This window comes from Lonchura striata, chromosome 9 (genome assembly GCF_046129695.1).
Source record: "Lonchura striata isolate bLonStr1 chromosome 9, bLonStr1.mat, whole genome shotgun sequence".
Taxonomy (NCBI): Eukaryota; Metazoa; Chordata; class Aves; order Passeriformes; family Estrildidae; genus Lonchura; species Lonchura striata.
This window is the reverse complement of record NC_134611.1, coordinates 7,359,284-7,379,306: the sequence shown is the minus strand read 5'-3', so window position 1 is coordinate 7,379,306 and position 20,023 is coordinate 7,359,284. Positions and strand designations below refer to the sequence as shown.

Genomic DNA, 20,023 nt, shown 5'->3' with positions numbered 1-20,023 from the left:
GAAGAAATCATCCTGGGTCCTTATATCTGGATTAAATACTTTAATCTGATGGATAAAATTATTTCCTTTGTTGGCTAAGTAGACTTTCTTAATTTGTAGCAGTGGTGTGAGATCCTCAGCAATTATTTGAGTGCAGAGAGGTCTTTTTGGTGCAGGGTGGCTTGTTCTTCTTTAACAGAGAATTTTAATTTTACTTTAATAGGAGTAATTGGAGCAGATGTGAAAGGACACAACCTTCCGTGTGAGAACCAGCCCATTACATCTCGAGTGGCTATGATCTGTGGAACATCTTCTTGCCACATGGGGGTAGGTTGTGTGTGTCATCCTAAGTTGTGCAGAATTTACTAACTTATGTTTTTGAGGGGAAAATGGACCTTTGTCCTTCTCACCCTGTTCTTTTTTCCTTGAATTTTTTTTCCTGGTAACTCTATCTTTACCTTTGGATATTAATTATAAATTACCATGCATTTGCTATTAAGCAAGAACTTTAATAGTAGTAGAAATCAATACTGAAAAATGACATGGAAAGTAAAAACCACAATGCCAGAGTGGCTTAAAGAGCACCCTGAAATCTGAGCCAAAGCCTGAGCCTGAGTTATCTGTGACAAGCCTATCACTAATGTGTTACAGAAGAGTGTCTTTGGAGAAGGAGTGCCCATCTTCAGTCACTGCTCTGCTCCCCCTCCTCATCCTTTAATCAATATAAATCCTTCTCCCTCTGAAAATTGCCATGGTGTATAGAATTATGAGACATATCATGACTAAAAAGAAAGAAAACCCCCAATAAGCAGTTTTCACTTTGCTAATTTTTCTCAGTGAATTAATACAAAAGCTTTCTCTGAGATTGCAATTAAAATTTAGTGTCTGCTTATGAAATTTATACTGTTTTAAAATGTATGAGTCTGAGAGCATTCCATTTAGATAAGTACCCTTTTCTGCCACATTTTTTATTTAAAACTCATTTTGGTCTTAAATTTAGCATGATTAGGACTTGAATTTTTCCAAAAAGGAGCAAATGGCACTGGGAGTGCTAGAGGTGTTGGAGATGAATGGCGTGCTTCATGGAGAAAGCTCTAGGAGAGAATAAGAAGGAGGCAGATAATAAAACATCAGGCTTAGCAATAAGTTGCCTCTGTAGTAACAGCACAAGTCCAGTGTGATCTTGAGCATGAATAAATGGTGATCTTGTCACGTGGATTGTCATTCAGCAAAGCATTTTAGCACGTGATTGAATTTGAAGATGTGAATAATTCCACTGTTGTGAAGCAGAGCATTGAGCTTAAATCCCCTAGACCAACTGGAATATGTTTTGGTTCCTTCCTAAACAAAAGTTTCAAGCTTCAAACTCCATCACTATCAGCTTGCTCTGTCTTGGCAAAATTCCACTGGTACCTGTCTGTCTGTCATAGGGCAGGTGGGGCACCCTGGGAGAAGAAGTCACCCTTCAAGCCCTGCCACTGCTTCCATTATTTCCAGGTTTTTTGATGGAGGTTTCTGCCCTTTCAGTAGGAGCTGTTTGAGTGAACTCTTGCTAACCTGTTTAATTTAGCTGAGTTAGTTTAAATTGTTAAAATGAGTTAATAGAGACATATAGTACTGGGCTGAAGTGAGCTGAGGAGCTCACAGGCAGCTTCCCCCAAAGGTCTAAGGGCAGTGCTGGGTAGCTGGCAGTGGGCCAGCGGGCTCTGGCTCATTCCTTTAGCACAACCAGCTCTGGAGGAGGACATATGTGTGGTTTTTTATTAATGGTTGATATTTGTGCATTGGTAAGTTCTAGCATACACCCAGTTCACAACAGTAGATTGTTTGACTTCCCAAACTAGAGCATGGCACATCAATATTAACACGTTTTGTGTGCAGTCTCCACAACCATGAGAGTTGTGGCTCCATTAAATATGCTAATGTACCAAAAGGGATGTGATAAAATCCATGTTGATGCTCTGTCATCAAAACAACCCCAAAGTCAAACACAGACTGCACGAGGCAGAACCTTTTAAGGCTTTTCATCAGTTCAGCTCAAACTCAGGAATAGATGCTTGTGCAGTTTTTCCTAGATTTAAGTAGATTTTTACTTAAATCTACCTACTCAGCATTTTATAATCATTTCCTTAACTGCCTGCCTTCACCCATCTGCACGGGGAGGGGTATAACAATCTCTAGCCAGAAGACAATAAGCAAATTCTAAACTTCTCTGGATCTAATATGTGGAAAGATTTTAGTTTTCTGTTCTTTTATCTTTTACCTGCACAGGCTGCATGAAGTGAACGTGGAGCACACAGACCAGTTGTATTTGTGTTTTAATGAGACCTATATGCAGCTGCATTTGGCCAAAATTAGCTGTTCCTTTTTTTAATTAGGGCTATAAAATGAAAGTATATTATACTTGTGTTTTGATAGAAATATATATTTTCTCTCTCCGTGTGCACCAAGGGACCCTGAGGGCTACAGAGATTAATCATCGAGTTTAATTTAATGCAGTGGGAGAGAGACCTGTGTGGTCAGGCGGGCATTAAAAAAGTGCCTTTGATGTGCCTCAGGTGCACTGAGCCCCAGTGAGCCAGCAACAATAATACCTTTGTGAGATGATCAGAGACGAGAGAGGGAGAAAATGGCCTGTGTGGAAACTCAAGGCCGTCCTTTGTTGTGGTTCTGGCAAGGGAAGGAGCCAACTGTCAGGAGAAATTCAGCAAACAGAAAGCAGGGGGAAAGTACTGCTGGGTTTCTTTCAAGGGGCCATAACAGGAAACTGTTCAAAATCATCTGTGATGTCTTTCTTTTCCACCCCTTCCTCCTCCTCTGCTCAGGGCAGGGGGGACTGCTCTGGGTATCTCTAGTTGTTCCATTCTCTAGACCAAGTACTCCATGAGTCACAGGAGCAGGTAATTCTTGAACACAGCTTACTTTAAACTTCCAGAGAAGCTGCTCCTCGACCCAGTTTTCATTACCTCCAGGACTCTAGAGATCTTAAACAAAAGACTTTGCTAATCATGCCTTTGATATTTTAGAAAGTACAAATGTGGGACCTAATTTTACTCATGGCTATAATAGTTTAATTTGTGGTGGAACTACCATTTCTAAGTGAGGATACACTTTTGGAATTAACCACTGACAGTTTGGGGTAATCAGAGGCACACAAAGAATTTCGTGTTTCTCTTGAATAGCTCATGAAAGCAGCAAAATGCTTGTTGTAATTAGGTTATTGACCCCAGCCCAGGTCTGAGCTGTTGGTTGCTGAAAGTCACTGCCACCTCAGGGCTCATCCATTATCCATGAGGAAAAAGAAAAGAAAAGATGGTTTTCTGAATATTTTTGGACAGTTAATGCATTTTACATGATGCTCTGCTGCCTCCTTTGCCCTAGCAAAAGACATGGGGAGAATTTGCATTTGGAATGGCAAATAAGCTGCTCTTTCACTTATGAAGGATTATTTTGGGGCTGGGATTCATCCCTGCAGGTTTGATCTCTGTGCCCAAGGGTATTCCTGACTTTCCTGGGTGGGCTGCCACTGCCATGGTGCTTTGCAGGCAGGGGCTCTGAGCTCCAGCACCCACACTTGGCTTTGGAACTTTTAGGAGCCTTTCTCCGTGTAGCCATGGCGACTACACAAAATGTGTGAGTAGTTTTTCCCAGCAAAATCACAGCAGGTCTGAGGCACTGAAACAGGAGCTTGCCTGTTATTCCTAACTTGTAGTTTACATGAGTCTAACAGACATGCCCCAACTTCTGAGAATAAAGGTAGTTGGTTTCCCTAAAAGCCTGTTTTCTGACAGTGTCTTAGGGTTTTATGGGGTATTTTAAAGGTTTTTAAAATCTTTTTTTTTTTTTGAAACCTTTATGTGATCTGGAGGTTTTCAGGCACAGATTTCTGTATTCCCATGTCCCAGTCCTGGACACAAGTGTGCTTTCGCAGAGCAAAGTTGTACCATCATGAAAATATTTGTTGTTCTTGCTCCAACACCTTTTGTGATTCCCAGCTGAAAAAAGTAGGCAGAGCAGCTTTCAATGGGAACATGGTCTGGCCTAATTTTAGATTATTAATGGGAGGAGTGTGAATTTGCTGGTATTTTGAGTCCCAAATTACAAGGTTTGTGTTCCATTATCTCCAGAGTCTCTGATATTTTTTTTCTGTCTTCATTTAGTGATGTGGTCTGTGTTCTTCAGTCGTTCCTTCTTTATCAGTTCTCTGTACTCAACACCTCTTTTTTGGGATTGTCAAGGAATCTCTTCAAGTTTAGATGCAATTTCTTCTTTTGCATCTGTTTTTGTTACTTCTGTGACTCTTGGCAGTGGGAAGGGACTCACCTGGCTTGGGGCACAGTTCTCCCTGGGTGATAATGTGCATGTGGTTTGAACTGTATCACTTAGTAATTTTTTTTCAACTGGAGAGGCACAGGTAATTTATCTTCTACCTTTTCAGATTTAATACGTGATCTAAAAGACAGAGCAACTACATGAACAGCAAAATTAGCAGATCATTTTGCTGTCCCAATGTTTACTATGGATTATTTCAGGAAGAATATCCCATACTCTCTCTCACTAAGCCTGACTAGCCTTTGAGTGCTTTTCTGCTAAAGGAGCTCCAGCCCAATTTGCTTATTCTAAATTTGTTCATTTGATTCTCGTGATGACTGGCAAACACAATAGAGCTTCTTTGCTCCACAATATCCGCCCGAGCTGCCAGCTTTGTTCACACAAATAGAGTGTTAAGCACGTTTCCACCCCCAGAGCATGCACAGTACGTGTCCTTTGCAGTACATCCTGGAGAGGAGACAGCAGAGACATGCTGGCTCAAAGTGTTCTCAGAGCCTGATCTCTAATCTCAGTGGGAGCCAGACCAGCAAGTGCACTCAGTGTATTTTGGCTCTGCTACCAGAGTCTCCTCTTCAGAACACGCCACGTTGTTAAAGGAGCAGCAATCCCTGCGCAGGGACTCCTCGCTGCTCCGGGCAGGGTGATGATGCTCGGTGCGCTCCGGGCGCAGCGCAGCGCTCGCTGCCTCCCATCCCCGCCTCGGAACGTGCGGGCTCCGCGGGGACACAGGGCACAGCCCAGGGCAGCACGGCCCTGCCAGCTGGCTGCCACCCAGCCTGCAGCAGGGACAGCGATTTGTCCTTCTCCTGACCGGGGGAAAGGCGCTGCCTTCGGGAGGGTCAAGCCAGCTGGAGAAGGGGGCGGAAAAAAATAAAACCAAAAGCAAACCTAGTGAGGCTGGGACAGCCTGGACAGGTTTGGGAAATGATCTGGGTGAGCTTTATGGAATTGATAAGCACCTGCCGTCTTGCTTTTTAAATATTCCTCTCCCCTGTAAAGCCTGTTGTGCACGCGAGCCGCGGAGTCTTTGGGGTGGGAGAAAGAACTGAGTGTCACAGGAGCCTCTCCCTCGCTCTGTCCTCGTTCAGCACAGCTCTGCTGCCTTCTATATTGCATTTGGCAGCAGACACAGTGCTGACTTCCCAGCTAATGAAGATGTTTTACATTTAGGGAAGGCTCCATGAAATGAAAACCACATTTACTTCACAACTGTTGTTGTAGGTTGCCCGTCCTTGGTGTACACAGAGTTAGGTTCCTGCAGAAAAGGTCACAAAGCCTCTTGAGGTGCCTTTTCAGCCAATGGCCTTAAAAGGGTTATAAATGCATAAAATTGCCACCTTCTTTTACATGTCCCTCAAAGAACTCCTCCACGCCCTTTTTAATGAAACTCTCTTGTTCCATGTTCCAGCATCCTCAGTTTCAAAAAGAAACAAACACAACTGTAATATCCCCTTTGCTGGCATTAATTTGCTGTTGTACGCTTTGCTTGCTTTGTTTTGTTTCTAAAAAGCTAGAAGTAAAATATTTCTGCTAGCAGGGCATATAAAAGATTGTTGCTTTTCTGACCTCCCTATTATATTAATAAAAGTTAGGAAGACTTCAGTAGTGGTGGGAGATCATGTGCAGGCAGCCTCCAAAACCCAAAGCACTTACTTGCAGAACTAGTAAACCACAAAGCTTAAGATCTTGAAATGTAAATAGGAAGTTGGAGAGTTTACTTTAGAGCCAGCAGTGGTGAGTCTGTACAATGTTTATTTCTGCTTGCCTCCCAGCCTTTCCTAAAGCTTGGCAGAGATGAAAGGGAGGCTTTCTCAGTGAGTTATTAAAAGTTTTTGTTATGAGCAAGATTCCTTTGTTCCTGGCCTGGCATAATTCAAAGCTCAGGTATGCCTTGGTGATGGGGAGGATGGGATGTTCCTATTTAGCATATGCCAGTCCAGAGACATCAAAGTTTTGCACCCCAGTGCCTTGCTGGTAATCAACTTGTGCAGGGGAATGTATCTGAAAGCAATTTAATCTCTATTATACATAAAGTAGATAATGCTCAGTAACATTCCCACAAAACTGTACATGTAACTCTCCTTGCCTTTTGTGAACAGATCAATTGAGTTCAAAGACTCAAATAATAGATGTAGAGAGAGAGAAGGCTTTGAAAAATGCTGTGCTTGGAGACCCATGAAGGCTGATACTCAAGAGGCAACTCAGTGGCATCAGTGGAATCTTTGAAAATTCCACCACACGCAGTGCTTTCCATGCTGTGTTTCACTGCAAGCTGCCCTGCATGACACAGAGGGGTCAGGGTGTTGGATTTGGGGTACTGAGCCTTCAGAATATTTGCTCAGAGTAGCTGTGGCTGCCCCATCCCTGGAAGTGTCCAAGGCCAGGTTGGACAGGGCTTGGAGCAACCTGGATAGTGGGAGGTGTCCCTGCCATGACAGGGAGTGCAACTGGGTGGGCTTTAAAGTCCTTTCCAACCCAAACCATTCTATGATTCTTTCTGCAGTGTCAGTTTGGGCTTTCCATGTCTGACTGCTAGTAGGGCTCCTCTCCTGTTCTTCACTGCTTTCCCCATGTTTTGCCTTAGGAAGAGTGAGCAAGAGAGACTGAGCTTCTTACATTCTTATGTTGACACTACAAAGATTTAGCTGGTCTGGCTGCTGGAAATATTGGGCTGCCTAGTTTGGGCCTCTCTGCTTAAAGCAGTGTTGAATTGAAGGTTACCTGATATTAGATCAAGCCCTCAATCCACCTTGCACCTTCATTTCTTAACTGTAACAGCTGTATATTTTAGTAGGATGTGGAGGATTTTGCTTCTTCTGTTGTAGGAAGGAGGTTGTATTCTGTACTATGTGATTCTGGGAAAGTTAAATGTTTGTCTTCCTTCACTGATGTTCACATGACAGCATCATTCCATTGTGGGGGACAGGACAAGGCAACTTACTTTTGATTTGTTTTTCAAGTAGCAATATTCTATTTTTTGTTAACAAAAGCCTATCAGTAGCAGCAATCTTTCGTTGTAATGGAAGATTTTTGGTTTTCTATTCCTATATTCTTCAAAATGATGCTGTCAGATCTGACAGGTGCAACACTCCCATCAGGGCTGTAGGGTAACCAGATCTGATCACTCCTCTCTAGACCCAGAAGGATGGATTGGCCTGAAGCCCAAAGTCTTGAGCAACCCAAAGTGTATTCCTGGAGTGCTCTGCTCCAAGGAGAGCTGCATAGGGGATTTTTCTCAGATCACAAGCATACAAACGTATAATGAATGACCTTTCCAGATGCCTTGTCTCTCTTGTTTTTGTGAGTAGGCATGAATTTATTGAATAGCCTATTTGCTCTGTGTGTCTAGATCTCAGGGAGAACAAAAAGGACTCAATTTTCTGCTCTTTTTCTGACAACAACTGTAAAAGATTAACTAAAATATAAATTAAATGAGATATGATAACAGATATTCTTGGTCCTCTCTTAGATTGTTACTAGGCCCTGGAACAATGGAATGGAATTTTCAAGGGAATACAATAATTGTATGAAAAACAACTTGAGAGTTTTCTGTTAGTTTTAAAATTTTGGGATTAGCCTTTTTTGCAGTGAGGATTGTGAAAGTTTGGGGTCAAATCCCATATTTTGTTTAGTGAGTTGGTTTGCTCTGTGATTCTGTCAGATTATTGCCTTTCCTTGGTTCCCTAACTTGCACTGTGAGCACAAAGTGAAGCTGTGCAGACAAACATCTCTCCAATGCAAGGTGTGATCTGAGAGTGCTGAGTATCAAGAGCTCCACAATCAAGGGGCTATAGATGCAGTGGAGTTTATTTTTCTTAACATAACAGTTCCCCCACTCAGGCAAATTCTATCAGTCTTGGGGCATTAGGTCTCTTATTCTGGTTTTTCCCCTCCATTTCCAATTCTGTTCATCATCTCATGAATTGGTAGTTCTTCATCTAAGTTCCTTGTTGCTGTTCCAGCTGTGAATGGGGCAATCTCTTGGATGGGGCAAATTCTTTTAGGGAGCAAGTAAATGTCTTGTCATATAATCCCTCTGGAAGCAAAGTGGGGAGAAGTATTAGCTGCTACTTTTCTCCCAGTGTCAGCTGGGAATCACAGTTTATGCTGAGTTCATTGTTTATAGCTGTGGGTGAAGGCCTGAGGTCCTCTCTCACTGTTTACTCTGTCCTTGGGAGTTTGTCTCAGTAAGTAAGGGCTGAATAAACACTGGGTAAGATCCTCAGGATTTACCCGTTTAGTTATTCAAATGTTTAAAAATATGTTTTAAATAGTGTGTGAATGCATATCCCATATAATGTGAATCTGCTTCCAGCTCCAGGGGTATTGCTGAGGATTTATTGAACTGCAGGAATGATACTGTTGTTGGCAGTGGCCTTCACTGATGTATGAAGAACACTTAGATAATGGGGAAAAAGGAGAATCTCTAAAATGAATATTATTTAAAAAAAAAAAAAAAAAAAAGTCCTGAAGGTGTGTGGGAAGGGCATCCAGCCACAGTGACAAGGACTGGGTCTGCCTGGGAATCCTCAGAGCTTGGCTGGGGGTCCTGGAGGGTTTTTCTCAAGTGCTATGTAGGGGTACAATTTGTTTTGCTACTTGTGGCACGGCTGTTCCTTGTGCACAATTCACAACTTTTCAGTTTGGGATGAGGTCTCAGTAGTCTCCTAAAATAAGATTCTGCTGCAAGTAGTATCTGAGACATGTTTGTTTAGGAACCAGAACTGAAGATTGAAGGGCTATGAGCTAAAGGAATAATTCTGAGACTTAAAAAACTCCAATGTTCTTACAAGAGACTTGCACTGGTCTGTAACTTGTCATTACAGCAAATTTATTTTCTACTGCACAAATGGAGGTTTTCTTAATGAAAACTTGGAGTTGTTTGCATTATCAGCCACTTCTGAAGACTTGGTTTCTTGTGTTGGTTGAAGGTAAGAACAGAATTTTGCTTGAACTTCATCTCACTGGAGGCTAGGAGGACATTTTTGTGTAAATTATTGTATATTTCCTGTATTGCCATGATCTTCTCTAAGACACCTGTTACTGCCCACTGTTACCAACAGGTTAGAAGGGACTATATGGCTTTTGGGGTTTGATTTTATTTTTTTAAACACAAGAAGAGTTTGTTCATACTGTGATGAGCTTTAAGGGATTTAACTTTCCATAGCAGCAAACTGTAGTGTTATCAAGTGCAAAGTTAAAATGGCTGTGCTGGAAGATTTATAATCTTCACACAAACTGGCATTTTTTGACAATGAATGTCTATCACTGGAGGAGAAGTAAAAATAAATGGATGGAATAAATAGTTGTAGCTCATTTGAGGCCCTGGATCCCCAGTGAACTATTGTTTTGAGAGGCACAGAAGGAACTGCAGTGAGTCACGGAGCAGCACTGCTGCAGAAGGGTCCAGAACAGCATTTCAGCAAGGACAGAAGCCGTGGGGTAACCAGACAACCTTTCAGCCCATTTATCAAAGCACTTGCAGTTCCCATTTCAAGGAAGGCGGCACAGTAAATATGAGAAAAAAAAAAAAAAAAAGGTTAATGTGTATATCTCTATCCAGACATTTCACTAAATAAAACAATAAAATAAATCAATGCAGAACTGTTAGTGCTTAAGTGCTTAGCAAAAAGCATCTGAATCCATCACAAATGTGGGTGCTTTTTTTTCTGTTTGAGATTTTGAAAACAATTTAGCAGATTAAAGGTCTTTTTTTACCAATTTCTGAAAGAAACCTTGACCTTTGGGAATTCAAAGCAAAGGATCATAGGCTACTGTGTGTCCATCGTGTACTTTCCCAAGCTGAAACATAAATAAGCTTAGTGCTAATGGATACTGATAAAAAGCAGAAGTAAGTGGATGTGAACATTTAAGCTTGGAACAGTCAAAATTCATCTAATTTAAAGGGTTTGCTGCAAAGCTGAGCATTCAATCAGGGTCCCTGACAAGACTTGTGAAGTCCTTGCATCTCTGATTTAGACAGAAGGAAATGGTGGATGTTGACTGAGTCTGGAATGATTAACCCTGCATTCAATCCCATTTAACTTCTTCCAGAGCCGAAACTTTCAAGTTGTCCCAGGCTTAATTCCAGGTTTGCTTCCTGGAATAAACAGGAGTTTAACCTCATGCACAAGGAACATAAACTTCACAGGGGTGCAGACTTTCTGTGGAGGACACCAGGATTGGTTTTTTCCTGTGCCCAGGGACAGTTCCAGAGGCAGATGCTGTACTTAGACTTATCTGTTCTCCTGGAAACTCCTCTCATCGATGACTCTGAGTGACCTGATATACTGATAATCTGACCTAATACAGTGATAAAAGACCTAATAAAGTGATAATCTGACGCTGCTCCCTAGAGCCTCCTGGTCTCTCCGTGTGCTCACGCAGAGCTAGTTTGATCCCCCTGCTCCAGCCCCTCTCTGGGAGTGGTTCCCTATTCTTGAATCCAGTCTCTCAACCATCTGACAGAGCCTGGTGAAACCCTTCATTCTACAAAGCAAACAGCACCATTACTCTAGAGAGAAACCATGCACACCCAGGCCTCTGAGCCCTTTTATGGTATGACATTTTTTAGACCATCATTTGTTGGAACCCAAATTGATCCAGGACTTGGCTCTTTCTGACAGCAGTCTCAGGATCCAGCTTCCCATGATGGCAGAGCTCCCTGAGCCCAAGGTTCTGTTCTCTTCCATCACTTGTGGGGTTCTTGACCCTCATTCAGAGATCGGGCTCAGAATGTTTTGATGCTTCCTGGGTGAAAGCTGAGAGTCTGCTGCTCACAATGGCTGGAGAAAGTCATGGTCAGGAGATTGCTGGCAGAAGGTCCCACAGAATGTTAAGAACTTTGTGTCTATTCCACAGCATTGATTTTTTGTATTTCTATCCTCTAATTGTTTCTCTCAAAGTGGCAACAGGTGGTCTGGCAGGGTGGTTAATTAGTGCTCCTGATAAAGCTGTAATTAAACCATGCTCCTTTTCTAGCTTGTGCTTTATGTGGCCAACTTCCAAATGCTCAAGTCCCATTACAGCTCCCATCTTCTGCAAACAGCAGGTAAAATTCAGCAAAGAACTGGAACAGACTTGAGGAACACGTTCAGACATGGCCCTCTCAGCTTCTCTTTTATTAACATCTCACCATTTTTACTTAGATAATAGTAAGGCAAACAAAATGAAGAGCATTTTTTGCTTCCAGTATAATTTTCTTTTTTTTTTTTTCTCTGTTTTTTTATTCTGCTTTTGAATTTAGAGGTTTGAGTGCAAAGAGAGAAAGTCAAAAGTTTACAGTAGGAGAGGTAGGTACCAGTCTTGCTCTCTATTTTCCCCTGGGGAAAATGGCAGGATTTTATAATTTAAAAAGTATTGTTCTATTTAAAACAAGTATCAGTTGTTCAGCTTGGCTGGTTAATGTTTAAAGCTGATATAATTGCCAGCTTCTTTCATAAGACTGGTATTAAAAAAAAAAGAAAAAAAGTAAATAATAATATTTTAAAAATCCTTTTGTGTGATTGTGAAATAAGAGTAGGGGCAGATGAAGAAATGAGCTGAGTAATCTATAGTGTGTATTTGTACCATGTCAGCAACTCCCAGCAGCACTCCTGGCCCTGGTTTCCTGTGGAATGTGCCAGGTCTCTGGGATCTGTCACACCATACACCACAGAGAGATGATGAGTAGAGGTGGTTTTGCTGGGCAACTGACCTCCAAGTTTTGCCCATAATAATTTATTCATGTGGCTGTACCCTAAGACATTCTAATACCAAACATACCTTGGACTGAAAATTGATGCAGCCTATTGGAAAAAATACCCACAGCCAGCTCAGATGAAAAAGCTGGACCTGGCTGCTGCCTGAAAATGGGGCCTCAGGAGGTGCAGGGGGTCACAGCAGTGAGTTAGTTCAGCCCCAGAGCATCCACTGTCAGGAGCTTTTCTCAGAAATACAGCTTCAAACTGGTTTTAATGGCAGATATCCAGAAAAGCTGTTCATACAAGTGCAGTCTCTGACCTCTTTATTCCCTGCCTGATCTGTTGCATTTTTAAAATACAGTGCAGTAAAACAGGTTTTTTTTTTGTTTGTTTTGTTTTGTTTTTTGCTAAATATTATTTATTGTTGTTGTCAGTTTTAAACAACATTTTAATTGATGTGTTCTAAATCTTTTAAGAGCCAGTATCTTCCTCATCTTTTCCTTCTCTTTATTAAGTTGTCTTTATACTACTAAATATAAGCTACTTCTGGTCTAGATTAATTCCTCTCTATACCAATAAGTATAAGCTCAGTACAAGTTGAATAACCAATGTTATCATGAGTCAGCCTATTTTATTAAAAATCATAAGTTTTAAGTTTTTTTCAAATACCTTTCCTTATTTAGCCTTTAAAAAAAAATCTAACTGTGCAAATGTTTAATAAACTCGGTGAAGTTTTACTCAAATTGATTCTTGTTAGATATAGGGCTGGGTTGTGCAGTATATAGTCCCAATGTATAACTCACCTGAAATATTTTCAGAGATGAAGCAATCAAGTTGCCCTTGGAGTGTGGTTTCTTTATTGCACATTAATCACGTACCTGATTTGGCCTCTAGTTTGTAGACCAGTTAATGTTTTATGGAGAATTTAGAAAATTAGAAATAGTTCTGCATGTGTGTAATTCCCATTTTGCTGCCCTTCTTACACAGGTTACTGCTTGGAGTAAGAGGCAACAGTAGTCCCCAAGAATTCATTTGTGTCTCCTAGTGTTAGGTTGTACTGAGGGTTTTGTCTGGGAGGTAATTAATATATTAATTGGATTTTTCAGGTCTCTGTGGCATAGCCTTGGCAATAAGTGATGAGGTTAATATTCAGTGAGGCATTCATGAAAGTGTTTGTGTCCCATAAACCAAAATCCTTCAGCTGCCAGTAAACAGGTTACCAAAACCATCCATGGGTGGGTGAGCTCAGGCAGAGCCCCAAAGTCCTCATCCTCTCTCTGTTGTTGTTGTCACTTGTGTGACTTCCATCCTTCCAGTGGGATAAAGTGAGCTCTGTGCAGGAATTTTTGTGGTCTGGTCTTAATATCATGGCAGAGTAAATCTGTCACTGAGGGTGGCTCAGGGGATGCCAGCCTGTCACATGGAGCAGAGCTGGTGACTTGCCCACCACAAGCAATGCAGCTGCATAGCAAACCCATGATGGCCAGGGGACCTGAGCTTAAATTATAAGCAAATAAATTGCTGGCAGTGCATGACCTGTAGGAATCGGAATATTAATAAATTTTAATTTCCTTTGTGTCCTGAAGTACATTTCTTGTATTCCAAAGCCTTATTTTCTTAAATATATCTTACATCAGGCTGAAGCTAGAATACTGTTTGTGTTCAGTATGTAATTACTACTATGAATAGACATATTTTAAGAAGTTGACTTGGTGCACCATACATTTAACTTAGAAAATAGCCTCCAGAGCTATAGGGAAGCTTAGTTTTAAATCTAAAGTTTAGTGCTTGTGAAATAATTTCAAAATGACAATTCTAGAGTAGGCATCAGTTCACTGAAAACACAGTTTCATGCCCCAGTTCTGCCCAGTTTATATATGTATATATATCTATATACTACCAGCAAGTGCTGTTATTAAATCACACATTCAGTAGCTATTACTGTGACCTAAGTTTGAACCAGAAACCTAGAAATGAAACATGCTTGGGTTTCCCTTTGAGTTCTTTCCTTTTCTTTTGTGAATCTCTTTCATTCTTTGTCAGAGAGTTGGGGTCGAGTAGCTCTATAAGACCCATCTGTCAGCAGAAGCAAAATGATACAGTTTTCTTAATGCAGGATTTTATGCATCCATGTAAAGCCTCTGAATTGAATGACTGTCAGTATTCTCAAGCCACAGTCAGTCAGAAACTTTGAAAGTTAAAAGTCAGCAAAAAAGTTAATGAAAGTATTTGACTTGTCAGTGATCAAAGTCCAGAACTGTAAAGAGCATTTATTAGTTGGTGACTGATATGGTGCTTTTCCTTGTTTCTTTCTCTGCTCTCTCCATTAATATCTTAGATCCTTTCTTCATACCTGTCTTAGCCTAACAAAAGCAGCTGTTATTCTGAATTTCTGGCTATAGAAGCTGATAAGTGAGGTGATTTTTAAACAAATTTTCTGACCTAGCTTCTCCTTAGCAAATAATTACCTTAAAAAGTTTTGACTTTAATGTGACTGTACTCTAAAAGTAGAATAAAAGATTAAACTTGCTTTCATGGAAGTGAATGTAAGTCAAGAATAGTGCCACAGAAATATTTTTCTCTTTCTATGTCATGTTACAGGTAAATAGAGATGCTGATAGCAATAGCAGAATGCTGCTACATATCAGAAGCTCAGTGTTAAAAAGCAGAACTTAAAATGGCAGAAGATGGATATAGCAGAATACCTTGTTAATATAAAGATTTGCTTTTCAGGTAATAGCCAAATTCTCTGTCAGTTTTATTGAAGGAGTTTGCGTGAGCCCACGCCAGCAACAGATGGTGCCAACTGGGGAAGAAAATTGCTGAAATTCATACTGCACAAAACTTCTCTCTCCAGTGTGGTGTGTTTTATTTTCTCTTGTCTCTGATTGCTGTAACATTGACGTAAAGCTGAGGAGGAAACACAAGCATGTGTCTGATCATCATGGCTGCTCCAGGAAAACAAAGCTAAGTGAAACAAATCTCCCAGTGCCACCTGCTCATTTGATGGCGTGGCTGGGTGCCCAGGTGATGCTTGTCTGTGAAGGTCTGTTCTGTCCTGTCCCTGAAGCCAGGGACAGTCCTGAGAGCTGAACTTGGGTTAAAGGCACTGACTCCTCTGATTCACTCACATGAGATGTGGATTAGCCTGTCTTGCTTTTTTTTTGCTAGGTAGACTTTTATAACAGAAGTGAATTTTTTTGTCTGCCTTTGTTTTAAAGGGGGAGGCAAGTGGGAAGGACTAATCTAAATTAAATACATTACAGATCTCATATTAATGCCATTTAAGCAGGTCCTTTCTTAATTTACCTTAGCTCTATGTATCCTTTTATATTTTAAAAACATTTTTCATTTCTGTGGGCTGCCAGATGTGCTGCTGATACCTTCTGATCTTAGGTAGTTTGACACTGATTTTCCCAGCGCACGCCAGGGTTCAAGTCTGGCCTGTAACTCATCCAAATGATCTATTCATAACAAAAAGTGCCTTCTGGCAGTTGCACCACAGCTGAATATTGTTAAACTGAATTCATCCTTTCATTTGTTTCTGATTGCTCTATAATGTTTACATATCTTACATATTAGTATGATCTTTTATAAAGCACAGGCTGAGGTTAAACCCGCCCAGAGAGAACTTTATTTCCCTTCTTCTCCTTTCAGAAGGTGTGGAACTCTTTTTTTTTATTTTTTTTTTTTCCTGTCAAATGAGCAGGAATCTTGGAACTGCTTAGTGCTCATTTACTCAAAAAAGATGGGGCTGAGCAAAGAGGAATGTGTGTGGTGGGGAGGCAGGGAAAGGTTATAATTCCTTGCATGAAAAGATTGTCCCCATCCTCAGACAGAGTAACTGGGAGGTGGAATTGCCTGTCTGGGTGTAATCCTTGTCTGAGTTGGCATCATCACCCATGAGGGCAGCAGTCTCTGTGTGAACACGTTAGCTGAAATATTTATAGATGCAGCTTATGACTCAAAGTCTGAACAGGTTCAGATTCCTCTCATCTTCTGCCTTCAAATTCCTGCTGCATTAATTGTGCAGAGATCACTCTCACCTCTAGCAGAGGATATCCTGTGTTTCAGTTTCACTCTATATAAAAGATAATAGCTGTTACTATGTCTCGCAGTGGGAGTGTGTCACAGGAGGAATTTCTTTTCAGTGGAAGGCAGAAAATCTTAGGCTCCCTTTGAATTTGTATTTTAACTTCCAGAGAAGGATGACATCTATTTGCTTTAAAAATAAAAATCAATTGCCCATAAATCTGAAACACATGTTGTTTTTCTACTAAAAAGATTAAGGATTTTCTTAAGCTCATTAAAGGGGAAAAAAAAAAGTAATGGCATTGATCCTCCCATATCACCATAAGAATGTCTGAAGGCAATTGAAAGCTGTAAAAGAGACATGGTGTTATTGTAACCAAAATAGCCCTGAATCTGGCAAATTGTGCTTTTCTTTTCTTCTGGGTTCTGCAGCAAACTTTGCACTGTTTCTCCAACCTTATGCCACTGTCTAGTCATGTGTTTTAGTGGAATTGAGTGGGATGTATACTCAAACAGAATTAGGACCTTTTATTATGAAAATACAAATGCCAGCTGCTGTGTAGCTTGAAAGATTTAATCACCGTCCAAATATTTCAAGGAGGGGAAATGGAAACCATTTGCTGTTTCTGATGCATATAGCTGCAAGAGGATGCTCACCCTGTTGCTTCTCAAAGATTGTATGTCTGTTTTGGGGAGTTTGTTAGTCCCAATTTTCCTCCTTTCCATGTGCATCAAAGCCCAGAGTTTATGAAATGTGAATTAAACTCCTTAAGTGAAAGGGGGAAATGGGAAATCTGATTATGCCCTATCATCAGTAAAGCCCAGCATGACAGTCAGTGTTCTTTATTCCAGTTAAAAGTTCCCACAGCAACAAAACTGATAACCAAGTGCCCTGCTGGCTTTATTCATCAGTGTGGCAATTCCCAACGCCCTCATTTGCTCTGTTCATGTGTTGAAAGTTTGCTGGAATGTGTACAAATGGTACTTTGGTAGTAAGAGGATAGGAAGGTCTCAGTGTAATGTGAGAAGAGCCAGCATGGAAATATCCTGTCCTAAATTCCTGTGAGTGTCCAAAACACTAGGCCAGAAGTACTGACTGCAGGGAGAATTTTGACTTTTAATGAATTTAAACATTTTTACAAGAGAATTTGGCAAATAGTGGACTAATAGCAGAAAAAAGGTGTGGGTTTTGTTTTTTATTTTAAAAACTCTATTGCCCTTCTTGATTTTGAGATTTTCCCCTGATTTCATAAAGCATCTTGATGCCTTTAATATCTTTTGGCTACTTGTTTTTTTCAGGTGACACAGCAGTGGTGTTTTAAGCTTGATCCCTTTGCCATAACCAGATTTTTCCTTCAGCAAACTGCAGAACCCTGCAAAGTTCTCTGCATCACAAATATTTTAAGATAAGCCTTTAAAATCCCAGGCCCCTTCTGCCCTAAATGTACCTTGTCACCTCCTGGGACACTATGCTGTGTCCATGGCTGTAGGGTGGCAATGAGTTGGGATGTTTGGGTTCTCCCCATGTTCCATCACCAGTTCAGAGCAGATACTGACTGGTAATTCTGACCACATGCTGTGTTCTCAGTAAGGTCAGTGAAGTGGAATTGGTCTAAAAATCAGCTTGTTTTAGGATTTGCTTTTTGTTGTGCTTCATTTTGTTATTGAAATCGTAAAAAAAGGCTTGCCCCATCGAGGTGATGAAAACTCAAAGCTGTATTAATTTGTAGTTTTAAGAGAAAACAAAACAAAACCAAATGTCTTTGCAATGTTTTTGACGTAGCTTCGTCCACTTGGAGTCATAAATGCCTTTGTAAATTCAGTGCAGCTATTCTTGCTCTTTAATGGGTTTAGTCAGCCAAAATGTTGCACAGACACATTGTACACATATATCTGTAGGGAAAGTAAGTCAGGGTATCAGAGCTGATAAGGGAGAACCAAGCAGGATTCCCAGATTTGTTAGATGTGTTCCTGACAGAAATCGGCATTTCTTGACACTGTGGTGATATATTTTGAAAAACAAATTTTTGTTGTTTTGTTTTCCTACTTAACTTCCTGACAAGAATCAGCTGTACTGTAAGTTTATGGCTTGAGCAAACTATTGTTTGTGCAGAAACCTCCCTGCTGCTGTATTTACTAAACATGTGTGATGCACAAATGCCAGTAAACTGCATCTTGGAGCATATTCCCTACTGGCTAGTAAAAACTGCCTTTAAAGTTCAGCCTGTTTAAATATAGAGAGAATGCACATCGAGTTTAACAGGAACAAGCCTGAATTTTTAATTATTCTCAAAACTGTTTTGATGTGAAGTCCAGGCTTTATTGAATTCAACAGCAAACCCTGAGCATCCTTCAATGGGTCTAGAATTTTGCTATTGAAGAGCAAGGTCTAAATACAAAAAAACCCATCGCCCCATTGACTAAGACCTCGCTTTTTGCTCTTCAGCATTGGAAATACACAGACTGGTTTTGTTAGGGAATTAATTATCTTGTGTCCTTCTCTACTAGTAGTTCCCACCTTCTAGAAAACAACAGTTGCAGATTTAGCCATCATTAGTGGGTAGTGCAGCATAAATCATGGGATAGTGTAGGACTGCAGTGCTGTTCTCTTTTCACAGTGAAATCACAGCTGTGTCTAACTTGAGTGGATACATGTGGAAGAGAAAACATGGATCCTGCTTCCAAGAGAAGCCTAGCAGGGCATGGATGTCCTCCAGCCCCTGCTGCAAGAATTCCATGTTCAACCAGTGAGGAGTTCACAGTTAGTCTTTGCAGCAAGTCCTGGGACCCAAGTCCCACCAACCCAGTCCCTGGTGTTGTGCTGGCCTTACTTGCTAGCATGGACAGCGATCTGCCCAACCAGGAGGAAAGTCTAGAAAGTCTGTCTGGTCTACTGAAAGTGAAACCACTTTGCAAGAGGAAGGAAAATGCCCTCCACCCTTATAAACTGGTAATTTGCATCTTTTGAAGGAGAGAAAGGAAATGAACCAGTGTCTCCCACATCCTGAGTGGTCTAACCACGAAAGCAGGGAGTGCAGGGGCCAGGCTGTCACTGTGCTGGGGATATTGGTGTGTGAGTGGTGGAGCACAGCCCTGCTCTATGCCTGGGAGACACTGCTCACTTATCTGCCTGATCTGCCCTCACAGCTGTGAAGGAAGGAGTGGCTTTTGTAAAGCTAAGCCTAAGTAAGGGGCAGAATCTGGTGTTTACCCAGGCATGTTTGCTGCTGAAGCCAAGCAGATCCCAGCCCAGGTGTGCAGCCTGCACCTGAGGCACCCTGTTGGAGTCCAGGACATCCCTCTGGCTGCCCTGGCTGTCTTGAGACACTGGCAGGGGGCTTGGAGACCTTGGCATGAGGTTAAAAACACCTGTGGCTTCGATTTTAGCCCGTGAAAAAACTGCCAAATTTGTATGAGGAATTACAAGTCACAAGGGTTTGACTAATGTGATAGTTAACACAGGGTGAAAAAGTAGAATTTTGGTGGTTTTAGAATGGGGTTCAAAGGGACAAGGTGGAGGGATTTGGGTGTGTCCTGACCTTCTTCTTCTTGTCCTCTGTGTCTTGGTGTGATGGTGGCACTTTTCTATTGGTTTAAGGTAGAGATCCACTGTCTAATATAAATGATAGATATTGGCACAATATTGTAGATATAGTACACATAGTTTTGAGTATAAAATGTAAATGTCACCCGAGGCAGCACACAGAATGCCATGGCCAAGCTGCTGGACAGAGCTCAGCAGGTCAGAGAGAGAATGTTGTAGATAAGGAAAAATAAATAACCTTGAGAAGCTGATCCTATGCATTTCAGACTCCTTTGGCTGCATGGCCTGGGAAACGAGGACATTTACAACATTTACAATCCTGAAGTCATCCAGATACCCAGGCCCCGAGAGCACCCGACTCTCCTGGCACCGTTGTGAGGGCACTGGAGCTTCCACTGCCAGCATGGAGCTGATGGCAGCTCTCAAGGGACATCACTGTCCTCTGCCAGCAGGA

At 41.3% G+C, this 20,023-nt stretch overlaps 1 protein-coding gene across 5 annotated transcripts in view; it reads left to right on the top strand.

Moving 5' to 3' along the window:
* Positions 1 to 20,023, top strand: part of FGGY (FGGY carbohydrate kinase domain containing) — a 129,506-nt gene that overhangs the window by 65,190 nt on the left and 44,293 nt on the right. For all 5 annotated transcript variants that reach the window (XM_031505565.2, XM_031505566.2, XM_077785326.1 and 2 more), the window contains one exon: positions 203 to 306. In XM_031505565.2, coding sequence (XP_031361425.2) covers positions 203 to 306 — 104 coding nt within the window. The remainder of the gene's footprint in view (positions 1 to 202; positions 307 to 20,023) is intronic.